Source organism: Rhinolophus sinicus, linkage group LG10 (genome assembly GCF_036562045.2).
Source record: "Rhinolophus sinicus isolate RSC01 linkage group LG10, ASM3656204v1, whole genome shotgun sequence".
Lineage (NCBI taxonomy): Eukaryota > Metazoa > Chordata > Mammalia > Chiroptera > Rhinolophidae > Rhinolophus > Rhinolophus sinicus.
The window spans coordinates 86,369,817-86,393,066 of record NC_133759.1 but is presented as its reverse complement, the minus strand read 5'-3'; the positions used below and the strand labels follow the sequence as shown (position 1 = coordinate 86,393,066).

General features: G+C 34.5%; 1 protein-coding gene across 8 annotated transcripts in view; it reads right to left on the bottom strand.

Annotated features, from left to right (window-relative positions):
- The window catches only part of TCERG1 (transcription elongation regulator 1), a 55,631-nt gene that overhangs the window by 6,397 nt on the left and 25,984 nt on the right, over positions 1–23,250 (bottom strand). For 3 of the 8 annotated variants that reach the window (XR_012489815.1, XM_074313725.1, XM_074313726.1), the window contains 10 exons: positions 19,720–19,880; positions 18,477–18,533; positions 18,260–18,326; positions 16,791–16,889; positions 15,634–15,769; positions 14,728–14,817; positions 9,458–9,576; positions 5,069–5,219; positions 1,048–1,212; positions 595–777 (listed from right to left, as the gene is read on the bottom strand). Coding sequence is in view for 6 of the 8 variants with exons in the window: in XM_074313725.1 (XP_074169826.1) it covers positions 595–777; positions 1,048–1,212; positions 5,069–5,219; positions 9,458–9,576; positions 14,728–14,817; positions 15,634–15,769; positions 16,791–16,889; positions 18,260–18,326; positions 18,477–18,533; positions 19,720–19,880 (1,228 nt within the window). In the remaining 2 variants the exon portion in view is untranslated. Of the gene's footprint in view, positions 1–594; positions 778–1,047; positions 1,213–5,068; positions 5,220–9,457; positions 9,577–14,727; positions 14,818–15,633; positions 15,770–16,790; positions 16,890–17,133; positions 17,185–18,259; positions 18,327–18,476; positions 18,534–19,719; positions 19,881–23,250 lie in introns of all 8 variants that reach the window. The other 5 variants (XR_012489816.1, XM_019739092.2, XM_019739094.2 and 2 more) reach the window with 2 other exon arrangements.

Sequence of the window (23,250 nt, the reverse complement as noted above, 5' to 3'; positions counted from 1 at the left end):
GCAAGGGGAGAAACATTGTAATGGGACAGGAATGATGAGAAGAGCCCGCTGAGAGAAAAGAAGCAGGAGTAGGGCCTTCACTGCAGGGACAAAATAACCTACATACCTCAGCAACCCTGGGTAATGCAGAAGGATTTTCAAGAACGTTCCAGGGTATCTCCTGGGGTCAGTGCACCCTTAGTCCTACATCTCATACCATCTACATGGACAATAACCGGTCATCACACTGATGACCTTAGATCAACAACAACAAATTTAAAGTATGTTCTGCACAATTTATTACTACAGCCAGTCAGTGTAATAATTTAAGATGGCATCCATCAAAACCAATAAAAATAAAGCTTTAACACTGAGAGATTATGAATTTTCATACGTACAAAACATCCAACTTCTGAAAATGTTAAATAACTAGGGTTTTCCTATTTCAACAGGGCTGAAACCATGCACTCAATTTTAAAAGGCTTGATAAATAACTTACCAAATTGTTTCCCTCAGAGTCAAGTTAAAGAACATTAAAATGTTGACTAAGAGGTAATGTTATGGATTGGTAAGATCCAGTACTTTACAGAGAGAAAGGTGAAAGAGTAACAATACCATGTCAGACAGAAGAGCCTTGAAATTCTGGATAGCTTCTTCTCGTTTGTGTTGCTCTCTCTCTCGATCTATTTCTTTCGTTTGTTCTGATCGAGCCTTTTGAACCTCTCTCTCTCGTTCTCGGAGGCTTGCCTCAATGCGGGCTTGCCTTTCAAGCTCCTTTTCTTTTTCTGAGTCTAAATTCTGTAAAAGTAAAATTACATTATCCTTCTTACCACTGCTTCAAAGCGTTTCTACAGAACAAGTTTGCCAAATGTAAAATTTCAAAACCTAGTTTTTACCAAGAATATACCTAAATACTGTACCTCATTTCCAAATCAACTACTAGAGATTCTTATATTCAGAATATCAACAAGAAAAATTCCAAACCCCCAAGGAGCAGCAAATACCTTAAAAACACAGTTAAGGATTTGATGATTCCACAGTTACAGTACAAGTCAACACAATAGTTACCTTGGCTATTTTTTCGATGTATTGTTTGAAAAGGTCTTCTCTCATTGATGAACTATCCACTGCCTTGTAACGTGGGTCACTTTCTACTTTGTCTTTTACTTTGCTCCATCGAGATTGACTGTCCAAGTGATGATTAGATAATAGTTCAAAGAAATCTGATTTAATCTGCATTTCAAAACAACATGGGGGGGGGGAAACAATGTGCCATGAGAAATTCCTCATATCTAAATGTTTACAAAAACAAATATAGTTCCCTTACCTTAAAGATGAGAATAACAACTTTTTAAATGCACTTATTTAGAGTGGAATAAATTTTAGTAAGAGTATCAGATTGCTCTTTCATGAGACATATAAAAATCAACACACATATAGGCTCTCATTTAAAATCTACCAAATTCAAGATAAATCATATTCTCCAATGAAATTATTCAAATATAGAAAAAACTTTTATATTGTTTATAATATTTGATCTCAGCAATGTCATCTTTTCATAAGGAATATGACTTTGGATTTATTTTTAGCTAAGATCCAGCTTACGAACTGACAGTAAAATACTTTAGCATCAAGATGGTAAAAATGATTTATTTTAAAAAGCAGATGAATGAAATTTTTTGTTTGTTAAAATACAGGAATTTAGAAATAATTGAGCACAAATAGCAGGTCTTATTCATTACAAATCTAAAACTATACTGTCAAATACCTGAAAACAAATAAATAGGGTAAATTTTTGTATTTTGGTTTAAAAAAGAGCAATGTTTGTAACATTATATTCAAGAAAAAATTACAGCATTTCTATGTTGGTCATAATTAATTAATCATTATTAAAAAACTACATTCAGATTTTCTGTACTTTTTAGCCATTAAATATGTATGCCTTTACCGTTATATGACTCAGATTATAAGTGTTAATGAAATAACATATTTAACAACTGATGTACCAAGTTAGTAACATTATACCAAAGGTATTAAACAATATCAATCCTTTAGTATCAACATATACAATACTTAGGACCCCTCTCCCAAACTGTATTTATAATTTTTTTAAAATAGGGAAAGGGATAAATGAGGCATTTATTTTTATGCACCACTGAGGACCTGTATTAAAATTTAATCTCATCTATATCATTCTGTACTCCTACCAGGGAAGATAACCAAGGTAGCCAAAGTCATTTCAACAGAGATTCTGACCATGTCAAGAACCTCTCCTTCCCAGAGAGATTAAACATGCTGCCTTCTCACCTGAACAAGGGAATGAGAAGGTAGGAATGAAATCAGAATTTAAAATGTGTTGGCACAAAATCAATGAATCATTCCTGCGGCCTATTCCAAACCTCTCATTTCTTTCTATAACTTTATTTCTCCTATCAGAGGATTAAAAGGGAGGCTGAGGTCCTTTCTGGAAAATACTTGTAAGGTTATAAGAAACAGTTTCTATATTAAAGGATTTTTTTTAAAGACAAGAGCTAATCAACTGCAGATTTCTCCACTACTGAACTTGGATCTTGACTTTATTTGGATTAATGAGAAATACTCATAAATCCAGTATTTCCAGACGTGATAAAGAAACTACTTGACGTAGAGATGTTAACATCAATTTTCTGTTCATCTTGTCTACTTTGTATCTGACATGATGAACACCAAATCCCAAGATGCACATAACTAGAATGCAAAATTTATAAAAGTTAAATAAAACATGCACGCTCTATCAAATAGGAATCTTTCTAAGCTATAGGAATTCATATTAACTTAAAATAATTTTCAAATATTAAATACAAAGCCTACAAAATAAAAATGATAGTTTTTTAAATGTGTGATACATAACCAAAGTAAACTTTAAATAAAAGTACCTTACCATCTAGGCTGTTTCATTTAATAGGGAGAAACAGTCCCTTGAGCCTTAAGGATTAACTGCATTATGTGCAACTTCAAATGTGCTTTTCCAAATGGTAAATTATTTGAACCAAAATTTTATAAAAATTGGTTATAATAAATTATAATTAAAAAACCAAAAACTTGACTGTAGCTATACTTTGGCAAACAAAACAGTCTATTAAAAATAAACAAGTTTTAGGGGCACTTTTTTTGTAAAATGGAAAATTACCAGTGAAAGCTACGTGAAAATGACTGTACTCTTTTAACTTGAAAATGCCTACGGAAGGGAAAAAAAAGATTTCACCAAGTCAAGTGTCCTTCACAGGGTTTTGACTCAGCTACTGATTCGGTTAGAGAAGAACAAGAAAAGAGACACCCAATATACCAGCATGCTACTGGTAGTGATCTTGCTATTCAATTACACAGTTAAAATGTGATTAAAAACAAACCCAAAAAACAGTACAGACAATATACTTCATAAGAATAAATATACAGTGAAAGTCATGAAGAATGTGGTAAAACTTTATTAGCCAAACACTTCTCAGAATGTGAATATAAAATATACTACATTTTAACCCTTAAAGTTTTCTGCTTTCATGACCTAGTTAGTAATTGATTTTGCATTCTTTAAATTGGCTGAGACAGTTTCTTTTTCCTTCCTTTTTTTTTTTAAATTTAGTAATGGTACAAAGCCAAACCTATAGAGAATTAAAATTTTACAATCAAAAGAAAATAAAGCTGAATAGGTTTATTTAGATGTAATGTCTATTTAGTTTCTTATTTTAATTAACACATTCTGGGCACAACTCTCATCACTTCACAAGGAAACAGACTAAAAAAATGTAAAGTACTGGAACTGCGGGAGGCTAAAGTCACCACACAGAGAGATACCAATTTTTTCCTCACTAGGGAATCCCATAATATTTTACGTATCAGTGATTAATAGCTGTCAGAACTGAAATGATTGACAGGCCGCACAGCACAAAACTGTAAACTCTATCCACTTGTCATAAAACAGAATACATAAAATAGTTACATTAAAAAAGTGTTTAAGAAAAAAATTAGTTACAAATGCAAAGAGAAAAAACATTTAATTTGTATAAAAGCAATCATACAAATCATACCATATCAATCATTTATTTACTTGGTTTTCTTTAATCAAATAGATTACGGCTAAAAGTCAAAACTAGCAATCAATTAACATGTTTCTCATATAACACATAAGATGTTCAAGTAGAACTCAATTTTGCACATTTCCTCTGAGAAGTATCATAATTTACCAAAAAAATGTTAATACTGAAATAATTCTGGAAAAATCTACTTTTAGGCCCAACAAATCAGGAAATTTGAAACATTTCTGACAAAAGTCATTTCACCTAATACTGTTATTTTCAATGAAAGAGGCTTCTTCCCAGCAAAAGTGATACTAATTCCCTAACATTTCTTAATAGAATTTATGATATTTTAACTTCCTGGAATAAGAGGCAATTTGAAATGTCAAGAGTGATTAGGCTTCAGAGGTTCCTTCTCCCCATTCACGAAGCACACAGGGACACTGAGGAGAGTAGCTGCAGGTTTTGATGGTTCACACGCCACTGGTGCCATCTCCCTACCAGTCTGGCTCCCCAGTGGTGAGCTCCTCTCCACTCCTGACACTATCAAATGACATTTGGAATTCATTCATCTTTAATAGCTGACCTTTAATTCTGATAAGCAATGATTCACATGTGAGATATGTTTACTAAAAGATTAGAAAGTCACTAAAATGCTTTTAGAGGACAAAAAAGATAAAGAAGCTTTTTGAAACTTAAATGTTACCACCTATAAAGAATCTTGAAATCTTCGCAGGCACTTAGCTGGCACCAGAGAGGCATCAACAACCAGTTCTGGGTTTACCTGGCATCTTAGTATTAAAAAAACTTAAAGCAAACTTATGCAGTTTAGTGAAGCTACTAAAATAAGCATTATGGAAGTCAAGTGAGAGAATACACACATGTAAACAATTATATAGTAAAAATTAAGTTAAAAGACTAAACAGTTAATGTGGGTCCTTTTATGCTCGTGAATGAGATTAGAAGCACAGCACCAGCTTAGGCCCCTCCCATTCACACTTCCATCAATCACACCACTGGAACTAAAACCATCTTACCTTCTCACCTCTGGTCTTCGAATCTTCTTTTTCTTTCTTCCTTGCAGCTGCCACAAATTCATTAAATAAGGCTTCTCGATCTTTCATCTTTTCAATTGCTTTGAATCGTGAATCTTTAGCATGCTTGGCTGCAAATTCACTAAAAGTAGCTCTGTAACAAAACGGCAAGTGTGCTAACTGTGGTAGAGCTATTTCTGCTTCTAGAAAGGTATAACAGAAGATACCATTTTCCCAGCAAGGATGTGCACCAAAGACACCAAATCCCAACCTCTATCTAAACAGTGAACAATGAGCTACAGAAAGGAGTGAAAAGGGCTAACGGGTGAAAATGAGGTTAGAGATTTGTATGGTGGCAGGAGGATCCACACATCAGAGAGCAAAGAATTTATGTGGCTCAAGCGACTTACGAGTTCATCTATTTCCATCCTAAGATGAGGCTGAGGCCTGTTTCTAGCCATGGTGGAATAACTAACTGCATTAGCTCTCCTTCCATAAACAACGTTATAACACAAGACAAAATATAAAAGGCAACTGACTGCAAGCAGTGGGCAACAGGAAGAGCATACTGAGGCAAGCGCATTGCCCTCTCTGCTTCAGGACAATCTCCCACGGTGCAGAGAGCTAGTAGCACCTAAGCAGCACAACTTTCCCAATGAGTGAGATGCAGCAAAGGTCCGAGTATGGGTGCTAATACGCCAGAGAAGAAGCTCAAGTGAGAGGGTGCCCCAGAAGAATACCACAGAGGGATTCCCCAGGCGGCCACGGCCAAGGCCCAGCTGTGTAAGACAGGAAGACCACCTCCTGTACCAAGCTGCTACACGGTTAAAAGCAAAAAGGAGACACTAGAAACTGAGTAGTGCTGGAAAAAAACAGTATTAGGACGATGACCAAAAAATCCACAAGGGAGACAAAGTTGGGAGGTTGAGAGAAATACCTTCCAGTTTCTAAGATCCACACTAACAAAGCATAAAATCAAACCTAAAATTAAGGTGATCAGCCAGTAATTGAACTACCTGCTAAAGCAAGAATTTACACTCTTCAGAGGAAGATAAGAGACTCCAGAATCTCTACCTATTATCCAATTTCCAATATTCAATTAAAAATAATTAAAGATACAAAGAAACATGTGATCCATAGACAAAAAACTTAAAAGCCAATAGAAATGGAACCCAAGATGCCCAGATGTTGTCTTAGACAGGTACTTTAAAACTGTAATTATGTTGAAAGAATTAAATCAAAATAGGTTCAAAGAATTAAAACATGGTCAATGAACAAATAGTGAGTTTGAGCAGAGATATGGAAAATATAAAACAGAACTGACAGGAAATTTTCACTGAACGGACTTAACATGAGAGTAGAGACAGAACCAAGAGTCAGTAACTTGCAAGAGTCCGTAACTTGTTAGATCGGTAGGAATTCTCTCATCAAAAGAGGACCCAGAAAATAATATTGGAGGAAGGGGGAGAACAGTTTCAGGGACATGAAAGATAATATCAAACACTTTGATATATGTGTGATTAGAATCCTAAAAGAGAAAAGAGTGAATCAGCAGAAAAAATACTGAACACAAACTTTCTAAATTTAATGAAAAACATTAATGTATAGATCCCAAAAGCCCAGCAAACACCAAGCAGGCTAAATACAAGGGTAAAGCCTATGAGGGCTAATGAGGATAGGTGTAAAACAAAAGTTTCTTCATGAATAAAAGGCATTTATATACAGCTTTCATGTATTTGGACATATTTTAATATCTAAAGGTTTTTCCTTCTATAATAAGAATTTACTCTTATAATAAACACTCCACATTTAGCATGTTTTAAGAGGGAAATATAAAGCTTATTTTCCCTCTTTAAAAACTATTTAACTATTTTAATGCAAATTAAACTTATATGTTAAACATTACAGGCTTTAATTATAAAGAATTTAAAACATCAAATGAAGATTACAAGTACCACTCACAGCTAACATTTACTATTTTTAAGCTTTGCTAACCAGCCAGATTCTAATAATCTTTTATATTAGATATTACTCTCAATATTTAATTTCATTGACTCAACACTTTTAACAAGATATGTTGCAAATCTGGTTTGGACAATGGATATGTAACCACAATAAAATTCTAAGGTAAAACAGAAGTGTATCTCAAAAAAAGGATCACATGTAGTCCACTAAATCTGTTTTCTTCCATAATAAATTAAGCACCTTGCTTTATAATTTTAGGAAGTATAGAAAAGTATTAGAAAAGACAATACTGCGATTAAAGAATAAACCTTTTAAAAATGTAAAATTAATGTATAAAAGTGAGAATTCAATTATTTTACACTTATTTGTATTATTTATAATAGGTAAAATAATTAATAATTTTTACCAGAACAGACTAAAATGAAGTTTTAGCATTGGATTCCCATAGAGATGTTTTTATATGACTCATCTCTTAACTCTAAAAAGAACTATTTTATAACAGATATGGTATAAGAATCCTTTTTGGTGGGGGAGGGTCAGGGGTGGGGTGGGTGATGACCAATGGTAGGGGATGGGGAACAGTACAGTGATCAGGAGTTGACCCAAAATGTCCATTAAAAAAGACAAAAGACATAGAGGAGACAGGCACTAAAGATAAGTAACTCTTCCCAGTCATTCTTTCCCTTGGAATAAACTCCAGTGCTTTATATCTACAAACTCTACCAAACAGTTTTGTGATAGTGGTCTTTTCCCAGTTCAGAAAAGTTTAGGTCAGTGGACAATATTTTCTCTTTTAAGTTATTCCTCCTTGTCTTCTGCTACTTACTAAAATTGGTCCTAATTTCTATGCTAGCATTAAATGTATCAATACAGCACAATGCCCCAAATACTAAAACTTCCAGTCATGTACGTGACCTGAAGGAACCCCATAGCACAGATCACCCTAACAATTCCATCTGCTCCAAAGAACATCAATTGGGTACTGTGACACCGGAAGACTTACTTCATCAAATCCATAAAAGGAAAACCTTTGGGTCTCAATCATGCCGACCCACAGAGGGTTTTAATAAATACATATATTGTGTTGAATCATTTGAAAATAAGCTGTAGACACCATGAGACTTCATCTATAAATATTTCATCAGGCATCTCCTGAGAATAAACCCCTTTTTCTCCATTACCACAATACTCAAGAAAATTACTAATTCTCTACTAATACAATGTAATAACAATCCATGTTCAAATTTCCTCAACTGCCTCCAAAAATGTCCTTTACAACCCAGTCTCGCCCACCGTGATCCATGAGCTCACTCTTTAAATTAAGGAAAAGCCTAAGCCCTCTGGAGAGTCTGAAACTATCACTCACTGAAGGAATTTATATTCTTCAAAGCCACAATCTTCTATAGGCTTTATTTCCGGAAATTTGTATCAATGCCACAGCAGGTTTCTCTTCATATTTCAAATATAAAATTATAATACGAAATATACTTTCTCAAACATCATTCCACTGACAAAAATAACTTGAAACAAGATGAACTTTTATAAAACGTGCCATTTAACCTAGACTCCATGACTCTACCTTACAGTTTCAGAAATTCTACATGTTCTGAGGTATTCACAATTATCTAATACCACTACTACCACAACTAAGGCATAAATAAGAAAGCATTCTTCCTGCCTGGACTATTTTGTGTAACACTGGAATCTAGCTGAAATCCCACATTCATTTGGGCAAGTTACCTAGTTTGCTTGTCTTATTTTCCTTATCTGTAAAATGGGTATGATGAGTACCTAAATCATATTGACTGTTTTGAAAATTGAACGAGATACTGTGTGTGTGTGTGTGTGTGTATATGTGCACATTTTAGGTGCATACATGTAAAAATATATGTGTAAGTTCATACATATATCTTTAAGAGCACATAAAATACCCAATAATTGATGCTATTATTATTATAATGCTAGTGTAAAGTATCTCATTTTCTTCAGCCCATTACATATATTCAATACATATTAAGAATGAATTGAAAACGTCAGACAAAACTATAATCTAGACACTCAGAAAAATGGAAACGAAACTCAATCAAAATAATGTCCCTGCTCTGAAATTTATTATGTGTAAAGAAGACAGGGACAGATTTTCTATTATTTACTAGTTTCTAGAGAAGGAAACTTGTTCCCACAGGGAAGCATTTAAAACAAAGTTACCCTTCTTGAAAACCAGCTTCTCTCATAGAGAACCAGGTATTCCTCTAAAGGAAATATATTAGGAATGAAGACTAGAAAGGCAGAAATCAAAGATCAAATAAGAAGCTTTTCAGGTCCAAATATCCAAAAGATCATATATATAATTTTTAAAAATTTTTCAACTGATCTTAGGAGAAAACACATACATATTTTGATAGCTGACAGTAATGAACTACATACCTGGGATTAAATTTTGCTTCTTCCATCATTTTTTTGAAATCTTCCTTGGCTTGCATTATTTTGTTTTTCTTTTCCCTGCGTTCTTCCTCTGCCCTGGTCTTTACATACTGATCAAACACCTATTACAAAAATAAACCAATTTGACAAGTCAGTCTTTCATGTAGATAATTTAAGTACCAAATTATGGAATCTATTAAAAAAAATACTAAGTCACTATCTCTGCCCAATCTATAGTAGGAAAATAGATAACTACAGGTAACTCAATTATATGCAGATTATCTAGAGCAGGGGTATCCAAACTTTTTTCAACGTTTTTCACCAAGGGCCATATGCGGTGAAATACACAAACAGTTGGGCCACTCACTCGAGATGAAGTACGTATTGCCTCACCTGGTTTATTTAAGTAAACTAAATATATTTTTGGAATTTGCTGCGGGCCAATTAAAAATGGATCGATTGCAGGCCGCAGTTGGCCCACCGCGGGGCGCAGTTTGGACACCCCTGATCTATAGCAAGTCTCACTCTAAAGCTTTAGTCAATAGTACTATAGAAACATATAGTCTTCTGCTCAGGCTTCCAGAATAGAAAAGTTAAAAGTCCCTCTCATTTATTTTTCCTAATTATAAACGGAATACATGCTTATTAAAAGAATTTCAAGCAATTTAGAAATGTTTAAGATTAATTAGTCCTCTCAACTCCCTTCTAGGAAAAAAAAAGTATGGAATCTATAGTTTAATTTTATTTCTGAATTTCTCTTTAAGAAAATAATTGTTTTCACCAAAATCTAACCATGCTTTACCTGTTTCCCGCTTAATAATGTATAGGCAAGAGGAAGAATCTAGCATGCACACCTATTTCCTGCCTTCTTCAAACACTAATAAAATGACAGTAGAGGGATTTCTTTTTTTAAGTCACAAACCAACAAGAACAGGGAAATGGAAGAAAGAGAAACAGTAACTCTGTAAGTTGAAAAGCAGACGAACGAGTGGTAAAGGATTTGGCAGACACAAGAAAGCTGATCCTAAACCAACAATCAAGAAAACAAAGGAACCATTTTTTTATTAGAGAATCTTCAAACAGCTCAGGAATTGGTAGCACCAAACACCCTTGGAAGTGCGAGTGGGGTACAGCTACAATAAGGCTGTTTAAGAAGCAGTACAAACACTAGCCATCCCCCGCCAAGTTTATGTATCCGGGGGGCACCACCACTCCTGAACTTCAATAAAAGGCAAGTAGTTATTCTCTAGAGCAAGAAGAGTTGGCAAATCATGATATGCTGACCGTATCTGGCCTGCTGCCTCTTTTGACATTTTTAAATGGTTGGATAGAAAAACAGCATAAAATTTCATGACATATGAAAATTAAATAAAATCCAAATTTCAGTGTCCATCAATAAAGCTTTATTTGAATAGTCCTGCTCATTCCTTTACTTACATCTATGGGGCTCTGTCACAACAGCAGTTACACAATTGTGACAGAGACCAGATGGCCCACAAAGCCTAAAATATTACCTGACCCTTTATGTTAAAAATATGCTGACCCTGCTCTAGATGATAACACAGAATCTCTGGACTTGGGGGAATATGAATTAGAAATGAGGTATGCCAGACTGAGAATGTAGGAATTAAGCAAACATTACAACACAGTTCTCTCAGAACCAAAGCAAAAACTGTGCCCTCCAGCCAGGAGGCTGCAAGTTCTTATCCAGAATCTGACTAGCCTAAAAATCACTTGTTGCAGGGGATCAACAAACCAGCCTCACTCGCCCTACAGCATGTTTTCCAACCTCAACACTTTCCACATTTGGGCCCAACAGTGCTCAGCAGCATCCCTTCAGCTGTGACAACCCAAGTGCCCCTGGATGAGAACCACTGCTCTTCAATAAAGCCCCCAATGGTAAGAGCCCAACTATACGAGTATGCTAAGATCGCTCAGTAAAACAAGAAAAACTCAAAGAACTCCTAGAAATTAAAAGATAACAGAAAAAATAAAAAAACTAATTGCAGAAATCATCTAGAAAGTTAAAACCAAAGGCAGAGGTAGAAAACAGGACAGAAAAGAAAAGAAACTGTGCAGACCAAACCAGAAGGGCAAATTCTGTCCCAGAATGAAAAAGTAAACAGAAGCAAATAAAAAAAGTAAATCAAGAAAATCTCCCAAATTGAAAGATGTGTTTCCACACTGAAAGAACCAGCAAGTGCCCAGCACAATAGACCATTCCACCAGGGTACATAATCACCAAGAAATTTCAGAACACTAAAGACTAAGGAAAAATCCTACATGCTTACCCAGAGGAAAAATAAAGAAACAGGTCCACATGCAAAGGAACAGGTAACACACGGGCTTCAAAAACACTAAAACTAGAAGTAGAGCAAAGCCTTCAAAATCCTGAAGGGAAAAAATTTCCAACTTCAAATTCCTTAGGCAGCCAATTTCAAATTAGGATATAATAAACATGTTTTTAAATATATAAGGCCTTAAATATTTATTTCCTATGCATGTTCTCTCAAGAAGCTACTACAGGATGGAATGCATCAAACAGGAATAAATCAAGTCAGAAAAGACTTATGATGTAGGGAACAGGTGAAATCCCGCCCCCACCAAAAACCAGAGAGATGAAGGAAATTCCCCAGGATAATGGTAAAGAGCTGTCCTCCTCAAAAGTGACAGTGTACACCAGGTGTAGAGGGCAACCAGTCCAGACTGAAGTAAGTCACAAGGCTCTGGAAGAAATGTCTTCAGGAAGGTAAAATTGGGGCAGCACTCTAATATTTTTAATAACATACAGAGTTATTGGGCTCTTTAAGTACGTGCATGCATATCTTTGAGAAAAGACCAAAATAAAATGTTTTCTTTAAAATGCCTTAGACATCTTTCCAGGTCAGTCTATATATATAAAATACACACACGGTGCCAAAAAATGAACACATTTTAAGAAAGGAAAAAAACTACTAAAATTGTCATAATATATACCAATAACAAAAAATGAATACAAGTCATGGGTACACAATTTTTTGGGCATCCTCTGTGTATGTGTGTGTGCGTGTGCGTATACCTCCACCAGTCTGTAACAGCCACACAGAACATCTCTAACTGTCTCACCAGTCCCCTGCTAGGCAGGTAGGTCATTTTCAATACTTCCTAAATATAGCATTGCAGTAAATCATGCAAGTATCTGCATGCTGATGTGAAGGGGAGAGTTGTTTCCAATCCTTCTCTTTTCTCAGTATATACTTTCTTACTTATAAAAAGAGTATTAAAATTATAAATAAAATCCAAGTGACTTTATATTAACTTTCTTTTCAGAAGCTGGAGGAAACTTCACATCCCCTCCTTTGGGATAACCCACACCAGGGTTAGGAATTATTCTCTGAGAAAGAACATCTCAGAAAATTAGTAGGAGTTCTGTTACTCGTATGCTTCTAACTTTGTCCTAATTGTGGTGTCATGCTTCCCAATACACTTGGCTTTATGTTCTATTTTAAGCAGTTATTTTCTTATAACATCAACTCATGAACAAAATGTTAGAAAAGTTAGTAAGTTTAAGTTGAAGTTATAAAAGTTTTCAAGTAAGTCTTCAAGGATATTGAGGTTAAACACTAGACAGGCTGCTCAGAAGGCATTTGGACAAGTACCTGTGTGAAATGATGAAGCCAGCTATGCAAACACCTGGGAGAAAACATTCCAGGCAGGGGGAATAGGAAGTACCAGAATGTGCCTGGCTTGTGCAAGGCATAGCAAGGCCAGGGTGGCTAGAATGAATAAATAAATGTAAAAGAGCTTCAAAAAGTTTGCAGGCATGAATGCATGCAGAATCTTACAGGCCATGATAAAGAGTTTCAATTTTATCCTAAACAAGATGGGAAGCACTGCACAGATGTTAAGCAAGGGACCACTGCCTTAATTTGTCACTTAAACTTCAAAATTAGTCTGGCTGCTGTGTGGAAAAAGAACTTGACTACACAGAAGCAAGAATGGATGGAAGGAAGCAAGATCAATTAGGGGCTACACAAATGTTCAGAGTTGTATTATAGTTTGGTGGTGTGAATCAGGGTGTTAGTAGGGAAAATGGTAAGTAGTAGTATTTAGAAAAGTTCTTGGAGGTAGATTTGCCGATAGACTTGAAATTTACAGTGGAGACAAGTTAAGAATTAAGGCTGATGAACAAGTTTTGGTAGGGCCAACAACTCAAGTGAGAAAGACCATCACACACAGTCATTTTTTCTTTTTGCTTTTAAAGACTACTGTGTTTGAAATGCTGATGTAAATATATTTGGAAAGTCATGTCTTTCTATTACAAGTACTAAAATACATGTCTGGCACACTGTAAATTTCCTCTTTTCATAAAAACTCTATGGTTAGACCTATATGCACAAATTGTGTAGAGAATTCTTCCAACCATTAAATTACAAATATGGAAGAAGGACACTGTTGTTGCCAAATGAAATCTTACAAGCTCAACAACGCTACAGCCAGTGGTTTAACATACCCTGTTACAGAAATCCCTAGTCGGAGTGATCCAGGTAATTCAGAAATTATGTAAGTTGGAAGTGTGTAATGCTTTAGAGAAAGAAGCAATCACCATGAGATCCCATGTCACTGAATCATCAAGGGAATAAATGGCAACTCAGTAACAAAACAACTCTCCTTCAGCAGAGACCCTGAAGCGTCCATCATTTCTCAAAGTTTATGGTGAAAAGACATTTTCACCATAGATGTGGACTTCATGTGTGTAGTGTGTGAGACACGTTAAGTCTTCCAGTGCTGTCTATCTACATTATACACACACACACACACACACACACACACACACACACACACACACAAAGTGGTCAGGGAGGCTATAAACCAAAGTGTTCAAAGGTGGTCCTATTTGCTGGGTAGAATTATAAATGGTATTTTTTTGCTTTTTACTCATTTATACTTTGCCACTTTTCTACCCTAAATTTGCATCATTTGCCCAATAAAACAATAAATTAATAAATGCACTTGAAATGAATTTGGAAACCTTAGATATAACCTCAGTGTGTATGAGGCATAAGGACAAAATCTCCGTGAGGCAATAACCATGCCCATAAGGGCAAAACTAATACCCAAGGCAGAAACGCCCACCTGGAGGACGACTGTGTTACAAGATATGAGACTCTGTTTTTTAAAGTAGTAGTGTTAGGAAAAGGGGAGAAAAAATGCAGGATGGTACTTTATTCCCGACAATTTAAAAATTATCCTGGCAAGTGATACACGTTTCTTAAATGGTATTCTCCTTTTACCTGTTTTCTCTCCTTAGGATTGAGAAGTAAGTACCGAGGATCAAAAACTATCTTGTGCAACTCCTTCTCCCATGTTGAAAACGCAGACACCTTTAAAATAAAAAATACATTGCCCTCATAATTAAGTTGACTCTAAAAACATAAAGGTCATATACTTTTACTTGAAATCTACAGGACATCTGCTTATAAAGGAGACACAATAAAAACCATCCTGAAGTTTCCATCACTAATAAATGACAAGCAGTGGGAGGCTAGCAATAGCAAAAATTTCCACACTAATTGGCTCTGAACATTTCTATATTATATAGAAATAACAGACACTTAATTACTCATTAAAATAACCACTACTGTGTGACATTTTAAAAATCAGTACATCAGAAAAAGCCTTGAAGATCTGTATTTTGGTTTCCTATGCTTGCTCCAATCTTGCGAACAATGTTGATATAAAATAGAGAATTTTACTTATTCACATGAGTCTGTGCACATAACCAAAACGTTGAAATCCCTTAATTAAGCTTCATTAATAACAATACCACAAAGTACCAGTTCTCCTTTAATCATAATCCATTCTGAAGATATTAAAGGAAGAATCGTATATACCTTACCTATCCCAGGTAGTCCGCCATCCCGCAATGTTAATACTCGTCTTACATTACTCACCAAAATTTAATGACCCAATAAATGTTAAAATGTTATTTGTACTTAAAAGGATGGTAAATGGCATTTAGTTAAGCATGATATAATTAGCCAAGAAAAAAGGCTGCCTGAAAAAGAACAGTAATTTGATAGGCTTCCCTTATCCCCCCCCACAACAAGAGCACTAACCTTAGATTTGACCTTTTAGCAAGACATATTTATATTACTTATACAAAACAGAAATATCTCCCCCAAAGATTGTTTTCTGACCCCTCTCTCTAGCAGCATGTCCTTGAACTGCTTCATTCGGGCCTCCAGAGGGACAATGGCCCTTTCTCGGGCAGCTTTAATTTCAGCTTCCATTGCAGCTTCTTTCTCTGAATCAATGTCTTTATTATCGTCTCTCCTATAAAAAATAAAAAATATAAGGCATCAACTGACAAAGTATTAATAAGGAATCTTACTAAAATCTTAAAATGAATGGAATATTCAAGACTCACTACTGAGCAGCATATTTTTGACAAAAACAAATTATGCTGAGGGTTTTAAATGAACTCTAAGGGATAAGCAACTTTCATTTTAATAATAAACTTACAATGAACTTCTAATGATGTTACAATGGCTACATTGTAAGAAAAATAATATACCTTTACTGTGCTGTCTCTCCCTGACACTAGTTGATACATAAAATGAACTACCTTACTTAAAAAAAACAAAAACCTTATCTCACATTGCAGTAAAATTTTATGTCTGAGAATTGAACAGCACAGAATATAATTTTTAGTTCTTGAAATGATACAGGAAAAACAGTATTCTCCAAAATGTTTTACATTATAAATGCATAAGATAGTTTTTAAATCTAATAAAAATTGGTATGTCTTAGTAATCTCAAATATTTATTTTGAAAATAAAATTAAAATATCTGCAAACTTGGCCAAGTAGATATGTGAGATATATATACCTTACCTACCTGACATTTTTTTTACTCACTTTCTGGGTGATAAGTTGAGATTTAAGCTGAAGAACAGGTTCCAGAGAGCAACATAGGCCCAGGAGTAGTGAGGTGGAATTAGAACTGTTCATCAATGACTAAACTACTTCTTGCTCCTCCAAAAATGACCCCAGGGCTAAGGGCAACCCTGCTGCTGTATGGTACTCAAGGGAGATTGTGAACATGAAATCGAGTCACCTCTCAAACATCTGTACTATGAAGGAGGCCCGTTCATGTGAATAATCAAAAAATAAATTAAATAATTCAATAGCTGAGTGTGTTTGAGCACATCTTACTTCTTAAATATGATCTGCTCAGTATAAAAATAAAATTGGTTCATATTCCCTACATAAACTTAAGGGAATTAGAAACACAGAACATCAGAAAATTCAAAAGTTAAGGTAGCCCAGAAAATTTAAATAAAACTAAGGCTAACCTATAAATATGGTGAGAGGTAATTAACTTAGGGTATGAATCAAAAGAAATAGAAGACATAGTCCGTGACCTGCAGGAACTTAGCGAGATAGTCTGTGACCTAAGATATGCACAAAACAAACAGGTAAAAGCAATTTGCCCAACAATATATACCCTCTTATAATTTATTTAAGAACTATTTAAATAAGAGTTAAAAGACATCCAAGAAATATAACTAATGAAAACAAATAATCTTTATAGAATTATACTAAATGAAAATGTCACAATACAAACTATCACTATCTATCTCAATAAAAGAAATAAAGAAAAACTAAGCCAGGAAAAATAGGCTTTTAGCTTTGTACCTAAATAGAGAAGCTCGGGCAATCCACATAAAGGACTTCTTTGACATTCTCCTGATAAAAGCAGTTAAAAACCTTACAGAGTTGTCTATAAGAACAAACAATTAAAAACAACCTAAAAGTTTAACATTGCAGGAACAGCCAAAATTATGGTACATAAACAGAATGAATACAGTCATTTATAATAATTAAGAAAACAAACGTCTTATTCTAGACTTTTTTTAAAAAGCACACAAAATCAGTTGATTACAACTAATAAAAATACTTATACATTTGGTCAAGAACTAAAATGTCAACTACAAAAAAGAAAATAGTAGTGTTACTGTGGCTGCTGACTCTCTTTAATATCTTAATTTCTTTAACATCGTTGCCAATAAAGAAATTTTTTAGAAAGAACCACCATTGATAGGGGTTATCTTACTGATTTCTTTGCCATAATTTGGCTGCATTCAATCTGTCCTTTTCAGATAAGGACTATGATCAAACAGTCCCTAACGTCTTCAGACTTTCCTTTTTGCTGCTAAATAATGGTCCCATTGCCCCCCACCCCAAACACCCACTATCCCACCCTTCCACCCCCATAATTAGTAACATTCATATTTTACCCAATTCTATAGCACTGGCCAAGCTAATCCTTCCACTTAAAAACAGTCTCTTTTTCTCAGTACACTTTCTAAGCTCATGGGTTCCCTCTCCAGAGGGTAAAATGACCAGACTCAAGGTTTAAGGAAGTGGTAAGTATGTACAAAGAACGAGCAGTCTGTCTGCACTCATGAGATTTCTGGAATGCTGTCTGTTGGGGTCTACATTAGGGAGAAAAATTATTTTTTATAAAATTCAAGATCTAATCGATGTTTGAAAATAATTTATCAATTAACCCCTAAAATGTCATTTGGCTTCATAATACATATTTGAATACCCAAATCTTTTGCAAATCTAGAAACAGAAGGGACACCATTTCTACATTCTAAAGCAAAACTTTTTAATATCAGGCCTAAGAGAACAATCATCACTTCTGTCTCCTAACAACATACACATTACCTGTCCCAATCAAGAACTGACTGTGATCTAATCAACCTTTAAAAGCTAAAATCTACCTGAATTACATAAATTGTAAGTTATTACTTACTTCCGTTTTTTGGCTTTAACAGGTTCATCTTCATTAAGTTCTTCCATTAATTCTTGCTCTTCTTTAACTACAACATAAAATTTAATTAACCTCTGTCAGAATAAAAATAAGCAAGCAACAACTGAAACATCTAGGCATGAATCCTGCTAAGCACTCCTAGAACACTTGCCTTAACAGTTATTACAAAGAAGCTGCAATTTACAGTTAGTTCACTTACTTGCACTCATAGAGAACTGCCACTTTTGGATGGATAGCATTGTCGGGGTAGGGTGCCCTGGCAAAAACATTTCAAATATTATTATGAATAGTCATATGTGTATATTATACACTCTTTTATTTTAAAACATTCCTGTTTACATAAAATATCCATCCTATAACACGCACTACTTTATAAAACATTAAAGCATAGTGATTCTATACCCCCTCTACTACTCCCCCCTTACAGTAAATATTTAATTCTTTTGAAATGATTCTTCGATGCATGTATTTAAAAAATAAATGGATGAATATTTGAAAATAGACTCATAAAAACACACAAAAGCAAATCATATACTTTCTTGGCATGACGCAACACTATGGTAGAAAGTCTTATCAGTATCACAGCTATAAAACATATTGCTGGTGGGGACAAGCTAGTGCCCATATCTTCAGCACCAAGTAGGCAACATCTGACTGATTTAGAAATCACTTGTAAGCAGAAAATGTTAGTACCACATATCCACAATCCACGAAGATTTCTCTATTATTTTAAATGACATATATTAGGGTTTGTTTCATTTGAAGTATGTACAACAAAATGATTCATTTATCATGCTTCTACATTACATGGGGAGACTCTATACAAACACATCATGTCAGTACAAGGGCAAATTACCAATAAAAAAGTCAATAAAAATTATGTACAAATATTTGTCTTTATTATATATATCAGAATGCTGTCTGAACATGAGGTAGATTAAAGATCATCTCTTAATAAGATTTAAATGTCTCTATTCTCAGGAATAAGGCTTACCTTCCCTAAATTTCATCTATTTTAAAAGACTAATATAAATAAGCTTTCGTATCTTACAAAATTTTAGTAAACAAAGTATTTTTAATATACTCTACAGTTTTATTTCAGAAAATATATAACTCGTCACAAAAGGGGACACAAGGCTCACTGAGGAGCACTTTAGTATTATTAGTAAGTATGAAGCAAACATCAGCAATACCAACATATCTCGTATTAACTGAAAGTCTCAACAAGTAAAAAAAATATGTTTTTTAAATGTTTTTATCCGAACTCTCTCTATTTTTTATATCACTAATACTGAACTCAAACTAACACAGCAGTCTATTTTCCATTTCTCAAATTTCTTATATTCCTTGTAAATAGAGTTTTTCTAAATGGCCTCACATTTTCTGTCAAAATATTAAAAGAATGTTAACATTAGAAAATGAATTCCTAATTTAAAACTTACTTAGTTTCTTCATTTCTTCCATTCCTTTCTTATGAGGGGGCTCTTGAATAATTTTGTCAACATCTGCCCTTCCAATCAGATCATCAGGCCGGTCCCACATAGAAAGACGGGTGGTAGGATTATAAAAGAAGACCCGTTCATCACCAGTCCAAACAACACACCTAAGAATGGATTCAAATAGCATTACCTTATGTTATGAAACACATTTTATAGCTAGGTCGTTTACTGTCATCCTGTTATAAGGGGAGGTGGTGGTCATGGGAAAGGATATGTTTACATTTAATAACAGTTATTTATAGAGAACCAAACAAGGTTTTTAGAGCAGAACAAAGTTGACTGCCTAAGGTGAAAACCACAGTTTAACATATTGAGAAAACCAGGAAAAGTAAAGCAACTGTGATCAGAGTTTAGAATGCACAGGGACTTGGTCAGGCACACTCAAATTGAGAATGCTACATTTAACCTATCACAAAGGATGCGGTTAATGGCAACAAGTAATAATGCAACTAAGCAATCTAAAGCTAAAAGAACAGACCATAGTACCTTACCTATGACACAATTCTTAATATCTCTTATCAAATCAGAATTACATACTCAAATGCAAACTTCTATGAAGCCTTTATATCTGATTATATCTGGTATAAGAAACAGAAGTACCAACAGAGCTGTGGCACTGTAGTCCACTACAGCTCACTGTTCCTATTAATCACAACCAGAAACTCAGACAAAATAGAAAAAAACAATTATGGGAAGACTCCATAAAGTTTAAAAAAAAGAAGAAAAAAAAAGACTGCAGTATGGAGGAGAGTCAAAATTTAGAGAAGCAACTGCACAGGTATAAATTTCCCATTTCTCCTCCCTCAAATCTCAGCCCTGAGGGTGGCCCTTAGGTAACTAAACTCCAACAGAAACCAGGCCTTTATGGCCAGATAATCAAGTTAATCAACAGCTGCTAAACCCAAGGTGACCTAGACTGTGAAATTATCAGACAAAGACTCTATTGTTGAAATAATCAAAGACTTGAAAGCAGCATTTATACCTAGGCTTCATGAAATGAAGAAAAACAAACTTGAAATGAATGAAAAGACAGGGGTTCTCAGCACAAAAACAGAAATTGTAAAAAAAAAAAAAAAAAAAAAAAAAATTAAAGAAGGAAATTTTACAAATGAAAAATACAACTGAAATTAAATTTCTCTGGATTGGCTCAAGAGCAGAATGGTGACAAAAGAAGAAACAATGAGTGAATTAGAAGACAGATCAATAATGATCCCTTCTGAACACAGGGAGGGCGCAGAGAGCCAGGGGATGAATAGTCTCAGGAACCTGAGGGACCGTATCAAAATGTCTAATATACATAGCACTGGGATCCCAGAAGAGGCTATTAGGCAGAAAAAAATCTGAAGACATACTGGCCAAAAACTTCTCCAAATTTGGTAAAAGATATAAATATTAAAGAAGCTCAGTGAACCCCAAACAGGATGGTACAACTAGAACTCGCATACGCTGCTGATGGAAATTCCAAAATGAAAGGATGATTTGGAAAGCAACTGGGCAGTTTCTTAGGAAGTTAAGCATATATACCAAATAATCCAGGGATTACACTCCTAGTTATTTACCTAAGACAAATAAAAACATACGTCTCCACAAGAATGTTCATAGCCATATCAGTTGTAATTAACTTGGGCTATATCCAATTTTTGGCTATTACAAAGAGGCTAATATGTAGGCGTGGAATGGCTGAATATTGGAAACAACCCAAATGTGCATCAGCAGGTGAAAGGATAAACTGTGGCATAGACAAACAAAGGCCTGCTACTCAGCAATGAAAAGGAACAAACTATCGATATATTCAGTAACATGGATAAATGTCAAAAATCATTATTGCTAAGTGAAAGAAATTACCCAAGTCAATCACAAAAGGCACATATTATATGATTTCATTTATATGAAATATCCAGAATAAGCAAATCTAGACAGAAAGGAGATTAGTGCCTAGGACTGAGGGAGTTGACAAGAAATACGCAGTGACTGTTAATGAGCATGGGATTTCTCTGGAGGGGTAATGAAAACATTCTCAAGATGATTATGGTGATGGCAACACAACTCTGAATATATTAAAAATCATTAGGTTGTACTCTTTAACAAGTGAATTGCATGGTATGTGAATTATCCCAATAAAGCTGTTAAACATTTTTTAAAAAGAAACTAGACAGAAAAAAGTATATACTATATGATTATTGATATAAAATTCTGGAAAATGCAAAGTAATCTATAATAATAGAAAGCAGAGAGATACTTAGGGATGGAGATAGAAGGAGGTATGGACTACAAAGGGACACAAGAAAACTTTTGGGGGTACTGGTAATGTTTGTCTTGATGGTGGTAATGAAATTTAAGTATGTTAAGTATGTGCAGCTTATTTTACTTGAACTATACCCCAGTAACACAAGTAAAAATAAGAGAAAATGTATAATACACCACCAAACTAAAATCTTTTAGGGAAATAGACTAGATATCTCTTTTGTTTTGGTCATGAAATCCAACCAAAACCTAAGGCTTACTGATGCTAGAGAACACAAAATGCTTCTAGTTTTGACCTCTCTTTACACTTAATTTTTAAAGTACCGTAGGGGTTTGGGGGTGGGGCGAATGTTATACATTTTCATCCAAATATTCAGTGCAGAATTCTCTTCAAGAAGTTCCATTAGAACCATCATGAGACACTTAATCCATCTTGTTAGATGTTTATTGGGGAAAAAAACTAAGTCTAAATTTTTCTATGGCAGCTTCTAAAACACTGATCTATACTAACAGCAGCAAATACTTTACAATAGAAATGTTGTTCTAACTCATGTTGGCTTCAAAATACCTAAGTTGCTAATACAGTGCCAGTGGTATTAGGGATAAATGTGGAGTGTGAAGCTGTCAGGACATTTCAGAATTAACAGAAAAGCTATGAACAAAAAAAATTATTTTGTCACAAAATTGCCATGTTGATGATATGCATAATAAATTATTTATGGGTGAAATGTAGTGATATCTGCAAATTTTAACATATCAAAAAAAGACTGATTAGCAGATGCATTGAGGGACAGATAAGTGACAAAGCAAATATAATGAAATATTAACTGTAGAATCTAGGTGGTCTATAGATGGTGTTAACTGTTCTAGAAACATTCTTTCAATGTTTCTGTATGTTTCAATTTTTTCGTAATAATTGGGAGTAAAAAGCTATAAAAACAAAAATAACCATAGAAACACAGCAGAAAGAAAAAGACAGACAGAGAGGGGAGGGAGGGAGAGAGGAAGGAAAGAAGAAAAGAAAGAAAGGGAGGGAGGGAGAAAAGGGAGGGTAGGCCCTGTGCCACTTTCAGTAAATATAAAAGTGACTAGAAGTTAGAGATAAATTTTTCATAAAAACCCAACATAGACTACAGATAAACAAAGCATGGCAAATACAGGCGGCCCTCACTTTGTATGGGACTATAAAAATAAATTCAAGCTAAATCTATGTGATGCAATCTTAGTAAG